Source organism: Ovis canadensis, chromosome 3, assembly GCF_042477335.2.
Source record: "Ovis canadensis isolate MfBH-ARS-UI-01 breed Bighorn chromosome 3, ARS-UI_OviCan_v2, whole genome shotgun sequence".
In the NCBI taxonomy this organism is placed as follows: Eukaryota; Metazoa; Chordata; class Mammalia; order Artiodactyla; family Bovidae; genus Ovis; species Ovis canadensis.
The window spans coordinates 177,933,908-177,948,611 of record NC_091247.1 but is presented as its reverse complement, the minus strand read 5'-3'; the positions used below and the strand labels follow the sequence as shown (position 1 = coordinate 177,948,611).

General features: G+C 41.2%; 1 protein-coding gene across 1 annotated transcript in view; it reads left to right on the top strand.

Moving 5' to 3' along the window:
* The window catches only part of PAH (phenylalanine hydroxylase), an 86,050-nt gene that overhangs the window by 45,862 nt on the left and 25,484 nt on the right, over positions 1-14,704 (top strand). The window contains exon 5 of the mRNA XM_069585200.1: positions 8,819-8,886. Within this exon, the coding sequence (XP_069441301.1) occupies positions 8,819-8,886 (68 nt within the window). The remainder of the gene's footprint in view (positions 1-8,818; positions 8,887-14,704) is intronic.

The window sequence follows — 14,704 nt, the reverse complement described above, 5'->3', positions numbered from 1 at the left end:
AGTATCCCAAATTGGTCTGTTTGATCCCTGTTTCTAAAACGGACTCTCCTTTCTCTGACATCTCCCAGCCTCTGTGCTCCTGTTGCTGTCATTTCCTTTCTCTGGGATATTTTTTCTTATCCTCTCACTTCTTTGCCTGCTGGCAAACCTGTCTTTTCATCTTTTAAGGCCCAGCTCACATATCTTGGCTTCCCTAAAGCCTTCCTCCTGAACAAGGGTTTCATTCTGATGCTGCAGAGCTATGTGCACGGGGTTTTATGCTTTGAACACAGTATCAGCTCAAAATAAATTCATTGCCTCAGAGGACTTCTTTAATGGTCATGTGCACAGTTCTTAAATTGTAGTCTTTGAAAAAAAATTCTCATGATCAAGGAATAAAGTCTGTATTTTAGACTCTCATTTTAAGCATCTGTAAGTTCCATTATCTCACTAGAGGCTTTGGAAAATCCTATACAAATGAAACCCATTCAACCTAATGTTCCTTAAATTTCTTTACCCATGGAACCCCCTTTTCATGGAATACTTAGCCACACTATCTTGAATGGTAGTGTTCCATGGAACATAGTTTGAGTTTAGTTCAGTTCAGTTCAGTTCAGTCGCTCAGTCGTGTCCGACTCTTTGCAGCCCCATAAACTGCAGCACACCAGGCCTCCCTGTCCATCACCAACTCCCGGAGTCCACCCAAACCCATGTCCATTGAGTCGATAATGCCATTCAACCATCTCATCCTTTGTCATCCCCTTCTCCTCCTGCCCTCAGTCTTTCCCAGCCTCAGGGTCTTTTCCAATGAGTCAGTTCTTCGCATCAGGTGGCCAAAGTATTGGAGTTTCAGCTTCAAAATCAGTCCTACCAATGAACACCCAGGACTGATCTCCTTTAGGATGGACTAGTTGGATCTCCTTGCAGTCCAAGGGATTCTCAAGAGTCTTCTCCAACACCACAGTTCAAAAGCATCAATCCTTCATTTGGTAAAATCATAACACAAAGTACATGATTAAACATCAGGTTTAAAGAGTCAGATAGTACATACTATCAGTTCTAAGGTCCCTGTAGACTAGAATGGTTTGGGAAGACTTCTGGAAAGAGGGAGACCTGAGGTGAGCCCTCTAGTAACAAGGTCAATAGTTGTTGTTCAGTTGCTAAGTTGTGTCTGACTCTTTGCAACCCCATGGACTGAAGCACACCAGGCTTCCCTTTCACTGTCTCCTGGAGTTTGCTCACATTCATGTCCATTGAGTCCGTGATGCCATCCAACCATCTCATCCTCTGCTGCCCTCTTCTCCTTTTGCCTTCAATCTTTCCCAGCCTCAGGGTCTTTTCCAGTGAGTTGGCCCTTCCCATCAGGTGACCAAAGTATTGATCAATAGGGCCAAATGCTTATCAAACAACCCCCAAATCTCTATGAATTAACCCAGTAAAAGTTCATTTCCAGTGTAGGTCAAAAGGGAAATTTCCTCCCACAGTCCTGCAGAGATCAAGTCTCCTTCGATCTAGTGGTGGCATCCTCATCTGGGTCCTGGGAGCTGTCTCCATTCTGCCAGGCATGGGAGAATTGCTCCTGGGAGGTTTCTGTGGTCCAGGATGAAAGGTGACTCACATCCCTTCACTTCAGTTCCACTGCCTGCAGCTCAGTCACAGGGTTGCTGCTCCCTGAAAAAGAGACCAGGAACAGTGGTTTAGCAATGCTGTCTGAAAGCAAGAAGGCCCAGATCTTGGGGACCACCAGCAGCCTCTGCCACACAGACCCTAACCCCATAGATTCCCTCTTCCAGTTTTCCTGGCACCTGTACCTGCTTCTAAACTGAAGATCTGCATGAGGGGATGCTTTCTGGTGGGGAAAACATTAGCCAATACAACTGCTTTTCTGTGTCTCTTTCTACTGCTTGATTTAAATCTCTCAAATTGCTTTTCAATATTTCCAGAACATAGATGCTGAGTTTCCCTGCTCTCCAAGAAGAGCTTTGCTCTTTCCTGAAAGCAGGACTGTCTTTCCAATACTTCTCTTTCCCTTTTCCTTTGCCCATCCAACCTTCTCCATCCCAGAGCCCTGTCAAGTTCTGTTCTAAGGATCAGTCAGAGAGTTGAGTCATCAAAATCTGCTTGTGCTTCTACTAAGCTGCTCTGTCAAATTATAACTTTTAAAAAGTTAAAAACAACTGTCGTACAGGTAGATAGTGAACATCTCTCAAAGATCTATGAACTCTGGAGTAAGGGAATCAATAACATGGCAAGGACAGTGCAAAGGAAGATGTAAGAGATGGAAACATATGGTCATTGAAAAATGGGATGCTGGGATGAGATTACAAAGATGGGTACCTGTGATTCAGTTCAGTTCAGTTCAGTCGCTCAGTCGTGTCCGACTCTTTGCCACCCCATGAATCGCAGCACGCCAGGCCTCCCCTGTCCATCACCAACTCCTGGAGTTCACTCACACTCACATCCATTGAGTCCGTGGTGCCATCCAGCCATCTCATCCTCTGTCGTTCCCTTCTCCTCTTGCCCCCAGTCCCTCCCAGCATCAGAGTCTTTTCCAATGAGTCATCTCTTTGCGTGAGGTGGCCAAAGTACTGGAGTTTCTGCTTTAGCATCATTCCTTCCAAAGAAATCCCAGGGTTGATCTCCTTCAGAATGGACTGGTTGGATCTCCTTGCAGTCCAAGGGACTCTCAAGAGTCTTCTCCAACACCACAGTTCAAAAGCATCAATTCTTCGGCACTCAGCCTTCTTCACAGTCCAACTCTCACATCCATACATGACCACAGGAAAAACCATAGCCTTGACTAGATGGACCTTAGTCGGCAAAGTAATGTCTCTGCTTTTGAATATAAACAATAAAGTCACAACCACGAGTGCTTTCTATTGGACAGAAGCCATTTGCAACTTGATCATAAAATAAATGTTTTGCAACTTAGTAATTTGTAAGGGCTTCCCTGGTGGCTCAGCGTTAAATAGTCTGCCTGCAATTCCAGAGACACAGGTTTGATCCCTGGGTCGGGAGGATCCCCTGGAGGTGGGCATGGCAACCTCCTCCAATATTCTTGACTGGAGAATCCCATGGAAGAGAGGAACCTGGCAGGCTACATTCCACAGGGTCGCAAACAGTCAGACATGACTGAAGTGACTTAGCATGCATGTATTCTTTCTACAACTCAACCCTACTGAAGCAAATCATACTATTCAACACCCCAAGTAAAAAATTGCTGAGATTAAGGCGAGAGATTCCAGGTGGACTGCAGGTGATGTTATAACTTTGCTCCTATAGACGTCTCTCACCATCTTCCCATCCACCATGCCTCTCTTCTGACTCCCCCCACCACTCCTTCACCAACAGTATATTTTCCTGTCAAAACATACTTGGTTACACGCAGTGCAACGAAAATTGCTGCTATTAGCTTAATTGAGACGGGGTGATTATAAATAAATTATATGCAGTCCTACAGAAATTGCTGCTATTAGTCCAAATTGAGATGGGATGATTAGTCATCACCAACTATAGCTTAATTCAGAGTGTCTTCCGCGTGGTCACAGAGCCCTGTGGCCACCTGGCAGCCCAGGGGATGCAAGGCCAAATGCCTGAGAGGTGGGCTCCAAGGCTGCAGATCTCTATTGCTGGTAACAGAACAAAAGTCTGTGCTGCCTAGTTGGCAGGGTTCCTTTGTACATTGAGAATGAATTTCTTAGAAACTTGAAGTTGAAAAAGACTATACTTAGAAAACTTGCCATATAGAAAATTTTTGTAAAATAATAGTATACATAATTATATAAATAACATATAATGGTATATAAAATATTATGCAATATAAAATATAATAATATTATATTTGGATGTATTGATATAGCTCCCTGGATCAATCTTCTGTCCATTCCCATAATGATTTGAGATGGGTTTTTAATATTATTTTACTTTTTTCTAATTATAAAAGGGGTAGAGATAAATTGGGCTTCCCCAGTGGCTCAGCAGTAAAGAATTCACCTGTAGTGTAGGAGATGCTGGTTCAATCCCTGGGTCAGGAAGATGCCCTGGAGGAGGGCATGGCAACCCACTCCAGTATTCTTGCTTCGTGAATCCTGCGGACAGAGGAGCCTGGTAGGCTATAGCCCGTATGGTTGCAAAGAGTTGGACACAGCTGAAGTGACTGAGCCAAGATAAATTGTCAAGTTTGGATTAACATATGTTGTTGTTTAATCACTACACTGTGTCCAACTCTTTTGTGATGACCTCTCTCTTTTGTGATGGTAGCCCATGAGTCTCCTCTGTCCATGGGATTTCCCAGGCAACTGGAGCAGGTTGCCATTTCCTTCTCTATGGGAGCTTCCCGACCCAGGGATTGAACCTGTGTCTCCTGCATTGGCAGGCAGATTCTTTACCACTGAGCCACCAGAGATTGACATATACACACTGCTATATATAAAATAGATAACTGACAAGGACCTACTATATAGCACGGGGAGCTATACTTAATATTTTGTAATAACCTATAATCTGAAAAATATATGTGTATGTATATGTATTCAGTTATACATATATATAAATGTATAACTGAATCACTGTGCCATATACCTGAAATTAACATGATATTGCAAATCAATTATACTTCAAAAAAATAAATAAAAATGAAACAATAAAATAAACCCAACTGCAAAAAAAAAAAAAAGGAGGGAAAAAGAAACCCACATTCACAGTAAAAAAAAAATTACTGTGTATTTTTACACATTAAAAATACATTTAGAAGCCTAAATGGCACGGAAGAATAAGAATTCCCATTTCATACCATTGATTGGATTTGGGTGTATTTATTTTATCATTGTTTTTATTCTATTTAAATAATCCCTCTGACATAGTTGCTACCTACCAGAGATACAATTTTATATTAAGCTTTTTTTTTTTCAATTGGTAGAAAAATCTTTAAACTACCTAGACAAAATACATTGAAGGTAAAAGAAAAATAAGCCAAATGGTTAGAGAAATTGTCATGGGCATGCCATTCTGGAGACATGATAATAAAGTGGAAATCCACTGGTTAAGCGAATTTGAATTCTTCACTCCTCTCCCTGGGTAGCTATCTCAGACTTCAAACCACAACTCACCACCTGGCTAGGATGAGAAAACCTAAGTGGAGGTGCTGTTTCTGCAGTTAAGGGCCCCTTGGCAAATGGCTCTATGGGCTTCCCTTTCTGTATATCTACATCAAAATATAAAAATAGATATTCTCCAAGGCAACTTTACAAGTGCAAATCCTATGCTTTGAATTTAGGGACTGGGAAGAGCCATGACCATTAAATAGGACTTGTAGTGAGGAGGACTATAAGTCAAGCATTACTGACTGACAAACGTTAAGGTTAAATTTTGAGTCTTTAAGTTTGGAGATGTGTTCTTCATTTAGCCCAGTAGACAGGTTCCTCAAAGTGTTAGCGCTGCTTGGAAATAAAATGATAGAGTCCAATTTTCTTTAATTTATTTTTATTTATTTATTTCTGGACACACCACAGGGCATGTGGGATTTTCCCTGACCAGGGACTGAGCCCACGGCCCCTGCACTGAAAGTATGGAGTCTCAACCTGTGCACCGCCAGGGAAGTCCAATAGCACCCAGTTTTCTTACTGTATTGTCCCAAAGCAACTTACTTTCATCCAGAACTGAGTCCAGCCGTAGTTTTACGTTCTCAGATTCCGAAGCTTTCCTGCCTGTAGTTAATGATTAAAAATCATTCAGCACTTGAGGGAAAACACTATAGTTATATATTATAATAACTATGTTATGGAAACTGTTCTAAGCTGAATAATTGCTTAATTTGAGATTTAGTTTTGGAGTAAAAAATTAAATAATATGGAAATTTTACTTTACTTTTTCAGAGTGAAACATTTAGATTTTTCTTTTTCTCAAAGAAACCTATAAATATCCTAGGAAACAAACTAGGGAACTCCTTTCTCCCCTTCCTTTCTCTCCCCCTCTATTTACCCCTCCCTCCACCTTACCCTTTTCTTCCTTCTCTATTTTAACAAGTGTTGGTGGTTCTTTCCATATGCCAACCAGACTCTGTATGCTATGGATACTCAGGTGAAACTACATAATATACATGGACCCCTGGTTCTTTGGAATTACTGGTAGAGTTGGGTTTTATAAAACAAATGAACACAATAACCAACCAACCAATCAAGTGAAGCGGAAAACAATATCTGAAAGTCAGGGAATACTTATCCTTTAAAAAGAGTTTTTAAATATTACTCTCTGTGGCATAAACCTTTGTTGTTGATTCATTAATGCCTTGGTTTGGAGGGATGGTGGGACACAGAAATTGCAAGCTAAAGTGATGGATGGTACGGTTTATTGGTAGATGCTTGGAGGGAACAAAGCAAGGTTCTAGAGTGATGACACTGGTATCTTGTTTAACTAAAATACAGATTACAATCAAATTTTTTTGGAAAATGGTGTTTTTTTCTAGCTTTTTTGAAATATAATTGACATATAGCATCATGAAGTTTGGACTTACACCATGCTGATTTGATATGTGTGCATATTTGAAAATGATTGCCATATGTGATTACTATATATATTGTAATATGATTACCGTATGTAAGGTCAGTTAACACCTCTGTCTTCTCACATAATTACCATTCTTTTCCTGTGGTGAAAACATTTAAGATCTACTCTCTTATCAGCTTTCAAGTATAAAGAGTAGTATTTTAACTATAGTCGTCATCCTGCACATTAGATCCCTAGACCTTGTTCATCTTGTAACTTGAAGTTTGACCCTTTAACCAACATCTCCCTGTTTCTCCCACTCTCCATCCTGTGGCAACCACCAATCTATCTTCTGCCTATGAATTTGGCCTTTTTAGATTCCACATATAAGTGATGTCATACAGTACTTGGTCTTTCTCTAACTTATTTCACTTAGTAAAAGGCTCTCAAGTTCCACCCATGTTGTCAGAAGGTTTTCCCTTCCCTTTTATGGATGAATAACATCCCATTGTATATACGTACCACATTTTCTTTATCCATTTATCTGTCAGCGAACACTTAGTTTATTTCTGTATCTTGACTGTTTGAATGGGGATGCAGTGGACATAGAGGTGCAGGTACATCTCTAAGAGTGAGTTTATTTCCTTTGGATATATACGTACAAGTAGGATTGCTGGATCATATGGCAGTTCTATTTTTAATTTTTTGAGGAACCTCCGTACTGTTTTCCAAAGTAGTTATACCAGTTTACATTCTAGCTGTTCTAACAGATATGAAGTGATAGTTCATGGTGATTTTAGTTTCATCTTACTGATGATTAGTGATGTTGAGCATCTCTTCATATACCTGTTGGCCATTTGTATATCTTCTTTGGAAAAATGCCTGTTCTGATCCTCTGCCTATTTTTAAATCAGACTATTTGATTTTTGTCTACTGAGTTGTTTGAGTTTCTTGTGTATTTTGGGTATTAATTCCTTAGCTGATGAAGAGTTTGCAAATGTTTTCTCCTGTTTTATTGATTGCCTTTTCATTTGGTTAATTGTTCCCTTTGCTGTGCAGAAGCTTTTCTGTGTGATATAGCCCCACTTATTTACTTTTGCTTTTGTTGCTTGTGCTTTTGGTGTCATATTCAAAAATTCATTTTCTAGGCCAAGGTCAAGGAGCAATCCTGAGAAAGAACAAAGCTAGAGGAATTACATGCCCTGATTTCAAGCTATATTACAAAGCTATAGCAATCAAAACATTTTAGTATGGGCATAAAGGCAGACAGATGAACTAACGGGACAGATTAAGAGTCTGAAAATAGACTCATGCACATATAGTCAACTAGTGTTTGATAAGAGAGTGAAGAATACTCAATGGGGGAAAACTGGATATTCATATGCAAAAGAATGAAATTAGACCCCTGTCTTACACCACTCAAAAAATGAACTTGAAATGCAGTAAATTAGGACCTGAAATGATAAAACTCCAAGAAGAAAACATAAGGAAAATGTCCTTTTAACCAGTTGTGATCATCTCCAACTCTAGGATGTGACCTCCCCCAACCCTCAACACTGAAAGACACACTTGGCCTCTTTTCACTCAGAAATGTTTACAAATTGTTGTGGAAAGGCTGTCTGCAAGTCAGCCTCAGAGGAGAAACTAGTAGCATCCTGTTTATGCCCTGGGGCAGAATCTTAGTTAGTCAGGCCCCTGCCAAGTTTTAAAGGTTGATATTTCCTGAAGTGAAGTGAAAAGAGTATGGAACTGAGTGATTCAAATCCTAACTTTACTGGACTGCTCTTCTCTGAACCGCTGTTTATTCTCAAAGAAAGGGGTCATCACACTGGTTTACCTTACCTGTTTCTTGTGAGAGTTATAAGTTCCTAGCATGCACAGACTGGCACATAATAGACACTGAATAAACGGTATTTTTTAAAATTGCAATACCAGTAAGCGTTTACCTATTAGTCTATTAAGAAGTTAAGAGGCAGTGCTGGACTCATACCTTTGGTCAGGAGTTGAGTGGCTATTGTATATCGTCTTCATAGACATTTATCCTAAGAACTCTGCCCAATTTAGCACATTTATAGATTAGAAATGCTATAGATGAGATTTCTTTAAAACCCAGACACCATTTACACTTAGGAATCCCAAGCGAGAGCTCACATTGAATTGAAAGTGTGGCTAGTAATGTGTCACTCATGATATCTTGTGGGACAATTTATGCTCAGATTAACTGAGACTTTATTTTCAGAATATAATCAGGGGAAGGTGAGATGAAATGTCAGTGGTCAAAGGCCCCCATTCAAAGCGTGTGTAGATAGGCCAGGTTTCAAAGCCTGAAGAAATCAAGTGTCTCCTTTCTTCCTAGGGATTTAAAGATCCTGTATACCGAGCAAGACGGAAGCAATTTGCTGACATTGCCTACAACTATAGACAGTAAGTCTGCTCCGCGTGTTGGTGGGGGATGGGGAGAAGACCATACTCTCCTTTGCCCAAAGCTGGAAAATACCAGCTTGGAGAATCCTTCCCTCTGTGTATGTTTGTGTATGTTTAAATCCTCCCTTTAATAACACACATTAAAAAAGTCATCATGAGATAAAACAATATTACCCCCTACACCAGGGCCCAGCTCTCTCCCAAGCTTTGTTGTGTAATTACGCAGTGACATCTGACATAATTATAAAAGGCATCAGTCCTGAATAAAAGAGCCTCTGGTGTTTCTGCATTAAACCGGGAAAAAGGAGAAAGAAGTATTTACATTCAAGAAGGAGTTGGCTGCTTTACTGAATTAGTGAATCATTGGAGGTTTCAGGAGAGCCAAGCCTCAGGGTTCTACTTTTATCTGATCTGACCCAGATGCGAAGGGCAATTTTAGAATGAGTTTATTTTTTTCTCTCTGGGATTCCGCCAGATTTTAGCCAGAGGAAAATGCAAATATCAAATGTTATTTGGGAAGAGAATTGTTTTGCTATTTTGAGTTCTTGGGAACTACAGAAATGCTCCCATGAGAAACTTAGTGTTTGGGGACCTGAGCTCCATTCCTGAGTTAAGGGTGTGAGAAAAGATGTGCTCAAGAAGAAACATACAGGGTTTAGAACAAGAGGTGATGGGACTTTAACAGCTTTGCTAGAATATGGGGGAGATAAAGGAGATGCTAACGCTTTGTATACAGGATAAAAACGACCTTCACAAGGGAAAGGCTTCCAGAGAAAATTCCTTTGTCGGAATGAATCCTGGTGGTAGAAGGATCCAGAACAGCACTGACCTCAGTCATGTCTAGACCCAGCTGGATTTGGCTTGTGGCAAGCAGGAATCACGGAATGTGGTGATCTCTCTCCCCGTCCCCATCATGACCCCAGCATGATCAGGTGGACACATCAGGCAGAGACAAGAGTCCTTCTTCAGATGGTCAATAATAATAGGTCATTTTTAATCTCCTTGCTATGTCTGGGACTTTGCTAAATGCTTAATGTACATAATTTCATTTAGTCTTAATAATAACTCCCCATTTTTCAGATGGAAAAACTAAAGCTTTAGAACAGCCCAGTAAATAACTTGCTAAAGTCGTAGAACTGGAAGGTGGCAGAGCCTGGTTTTGAACTCAAGCTTTTTTAACCACAAAGTCATTCTCAACCACTTCCTTGAGTGTCTGGGGACTCTCCAAGTCAGGAGACAACACTTCTCCAGATTTCCCAGGAGCTGCTTACGGGGTGCATTCACTCCTTCTTGGCTGTTGGGACTTGAGGGAGAGAAACTCAAACCACCTCTTTTCCATAAAAATATTATACCTGGTAAAGAAGTGTGGAGTCGGCTGAATGCTTCCTGATTCTGGATGGTCATGAGTTAAATTGGCTACTGAAAACTATCCAGAGATGGCTGATACTCAAAGGCACACGAGATATTTTCAGGCAATTTTACACCTCATGTTCAGTTCAGTTCAGTTAAGTCACTCAGTTATGTCCGACTCTTTTTGACCCCATGAACTGCAGCACACCAGGCCTCCCTGTCCATCACCAATGGCCAGAGTCTACCCAAACCCATGTCCATTGAGTCGCTGATGTTATCCAACCATCCTTTGTCATCCCCTTCTCTTCCTGCCCTCAATCTTTCCCAAGGTCAGGGTCTTTTCAAATGAGTCAGCTCTTCGCATCAGGTAACCAAAGTATTGGAATTTCAGCTTCAACATCAGTCCTTCCAATGAACACCCAGGACAGATCTCCTTAAGGATGGACTGGTTGGATCTCCTTGCAGTCCAAGGGACTCTCAAGAGTCTTCTCCAACACCACACTTCAAAAACATCAATTCTTTGGTGCTCAGCTTTCATTATAGTCCAACTCTCACATCCATACATGACTACTGGAAAAACCATGGCCTTGACTAGACGGACCTTTGTTGGCAAAGTAATGTCTCTGCTTTTTGATATGCTGTCTAGGTTGGTCATAACTTTTCTTCCAAGGAGTAGGTGTCTTTTAATTTCATGGCTGCAGTCACCATCTGCAGTGCTTTTGGAGCCCCCCAAAATAAAGTCAGCTACTGTTTCTACTGTTTCCCCTTCTATTTGCCATGAAGTGATGGGACCAGATACCATGATCTTAGTTTTCTGAACGTTGAGCTTTAAGCCAACATTTTTACTCTCCTCTGTCACTTTCATCAAGAGGCTCTTTAGTTCTTCTTCACTTTCTGCCATAAGGGTGGTGTCATCTGCATATCTGAGGTTATTGATATTTCTCGCAGCAATCTTGATTCCAGCTTGTGCTTCCTCCAGCCCAGTGTTTCTCATGATGTACTCTGCATAGAAGTTAAATAAGCAGGGTGACAATATACAGCCTTGACATACTCCTTTTCCTATTTGGAACCAGTCTGTTGTTCCATGTCCAGTTCTAACTGTTGCTTCCTGGCGTGCATACAGGTTTCTCAAGAGGCAGGTCAGGTGGTCTGGTATTCCCATCTCTTTCAGAATTTTCCAGTTTATTGAGATCCACACAGTCAAAGACTTTGGCATAGTCAACAAAGCAGGAGCAGATTTTTTTCCGGAACTGTCTTGCTTTCTCAATGATCCAGTGGATGTTGGCAAATTTGATCTCTGGTTCCTCTGCCTTTGTAATACCATCCTGAACATCTGGAAGTTCACATTTCATGTATTACTGAAGCCTGGCTTGGAGAATTTTGAGCATTACTTTACTAGTGTGGGAGATGAGTGCAATTGTGTGGGAGTTTGAGCATTCTTTGGCATTGCCTTTCTTTGAGATTGGAATGAAAACTGACCTTTTCCAGTCCCGTGGGCACTGCTGAGTTTTCCAAATTTGCTGATATATTGAGTGCAGCACTTTCACAGCATCATCTTTTAGGATTTAGTGAAGAGAAATTCACTTCATGTAGTGAATTCACCTCATGTGGTGAAGTGAAATTAAAAGACACTTGCTCTTTGGAAGAAAATATATGATGAACCTAGCCAACATATTAAAAGGTAGAGACATTGCTTTACCAACAAATGTCTGTCTAGTGAAAGCTATGGTTTTTCCATTAATCAAGTATGGACGTGAGAGTTGGACCGTAAAGAAAGCTGAGCACTGAAGAACTTATGCTTCTGAGCTGTAGTGTTGGAGAAGACTCTTGAGAGTCTCTTGGATAGTAAGGAGATCAAACCAGTCAATAATAAAGGAAATGAGTCCTGAATATTCATTGGAAGGACTGATGCTGAAGCTGAAACTCCAATACTTTGGAAAAGACCCTGATGCTAGGAAAGATTGAAGGCAGAAGAAGGGGATGACAGAGGGTGAAATGGTTGGATGGCATCATTGACTAGATGGACAAGAGTTTGAGCAAACGCTGGGAGTTGGTGATGGACAGGGAAGTCTGGCATGCTCCAGTCCGTGGGGTGGCAAAGAATTGGGCATGACTGAGTGACTAAACTGAATAGTGAAGTGAAAGGCACTCAGCCGTGTCCAACTCTCTGTGACCCCATGAACCTGCCAGGCTCCTCTGTTCATGGAATTCTCAAGGCAAGAATTCTGGAGTGGGTTGCCATTCCCTTCTCCAGGGGATCTTCCCAACCCAGGGATCAAACCCAAGTCTCCCACATTGCAGGCAGATTCTTTACCAGCTGAGGTACCAGGGAATCACCTCGTATAGATGCACCCCAAATGGTTAAGTGAGGTACTGAAGGGCATGTGTCTCATTAGGGACTGAACTTGTCCTCCAATTTAAAGCCTGTTTCTGACCTCATCTCCACTCATCTCTTTTGAACTTCTGATGCTGTTTTCCATCACTTCCCTCTTTGCTTTTGTCTTTTATCTCAGCATCTGTTACAGTTGATTCTCATTCTTTGAAGGTTACTTGCTTACATTGATTTGAGACCCCAGCAAACACAGGGCATTTCCACACTCATCCCCAGATATGTGCAGAGCAAGGGAAAATGTGAGTCTCCTGATGCATCAGTTCCCAACTGAGGTCAAACAAGGCAACACTGCCTTCTTGTTTTGGCTTTTCTACTGTAAACAAGTGTTTCTTTTGCGGTCTCTTTAGAGCCATGTTGTTGACTTTTTGTTCTTTTGGTTGGCATTTTTGTTGTTTAAAATGGCCCTCCAGCATAGAGCTGAAATTCTCTCTTGTGGTCTTGAGTACAGGATGGCTCTGACATGCCTAATGGGGAAAATGTGTGTTCGATATGCTTCCTTCAGGCCTGGGCTGTAGTGCTGCTGGCTGTGAGTTCAGTGTGAATGAATCAACCATATACATTAAGTACAGTGTCTTTAAACAAAGCCACATGCAAGACAAGGTTGGGATTATGAGTTGAAAATGTGATCTGGGTCCTGCACTTCGTGTAGGAGCAAGGGTTCAGTGTTCACTTACTCAGAGTTCATGGTGTCTTGATGGAGCAGAACTGCTGTCAGTAAGGAGAATAAACTCTGTTCTACTCTCTGCAGTTTTCCCTTCTTCCTCCTTCAGGCTGCATCTCAGTCTCCTCTGCCCTCCTCCTTCTACCCCAAAAATCATCATGCCTTTCAAGACCCAGTTTTGACCCTCTTCCTTGGGCTCGGCCAGCCTCCATGCCAACAGCCCCACATTCTGGCCTCTAGCACCTTCCCAGTCATCCTCCCACATGGAGGTCAAAATCCTGCCCCTGGAGTCATAGACTCACAGGATCACTTGATCCAATGTGTTTACTCTATTCCAGGACACATGCCAAGAGCAAGACCAACAAACTCCATGTCCTCTGGGAATTATTGAGAAAGACAGACAATGACAAAAAGAACAATACATGCTATCGGGATGACCAAAGTCAAAACACGGGTGTCACGAGGCCAGATAATTAGGAACTTTAATTCTGACTGGAGGGTATTGGTTACAGGAAGTGACATTTAGACTGAGAACTGAAGACGGAGTAGGTGTTTATCAGCCCAGGAGAATGAGGAAAGTGAACAGGAGGGCAGGTATGGTTAGAAACAGGGCTTTTGTTGTAAGATGTATATTTGGGTCCAGAACTGAATTACTGGAGGCAGTCAGAAAGCAGCTAAACCCTGTTAGCAACCTTTTCTTGGCCCATCCACCATGTGATGCTCCGGTTCCTCCCTAAGAATATTTAGCAAAAGTCTTAAAACATCAGTTTGAAGAGGCACTGTCAAATTACTCTTGTGTTTAGAGGCACCAAATTATTTGCCTTGGTAATGATTACATGTATGGGGACTTGGTGTAAAATAAGACTGAGTGAGGAAGCTGATGCTTTCCTGGACTATAGGTGCTGGACTATCTTGAATGCCATCTTTGGCTGGTGGAATAATGCAAAACCAGTATCTTCTCCTTAAAATGTGGTTTTGTTTTTGTTTTTGGAAGGGAGATCCCAATTGGCTGAAATCTTATTTCAAGCTAAATTGATAATTTTTATTTCAAGCCAAATTAATACTTTCCCTCAAATATCTTGGTTTATTTTACTTCATGAGATCATAGTTTGGTAAAACAATTGATGATATATTCAAAGACTGAGGATCTTGTGTAACCTAGGTCTCTTGGTAGAAGGAGAAGATGGAAGCAAATGTGCAGAATTTAATTCCTAAGTAGGCCATGGATGGACAGAGGAGCCTAGCAAGGTCACATGATTTAGTGACTAAACAACAATAAATATTCCCAGAACATCATGGGTGTTAAATAAATATTTGTTGAATGAATGCATGAACCTAAGAGACCCTATGACAGTAAAGATTCAAAGTACCAAATCAGAGATCAGCTAGGGATTGTGTCTAGAACCACTTAGAAG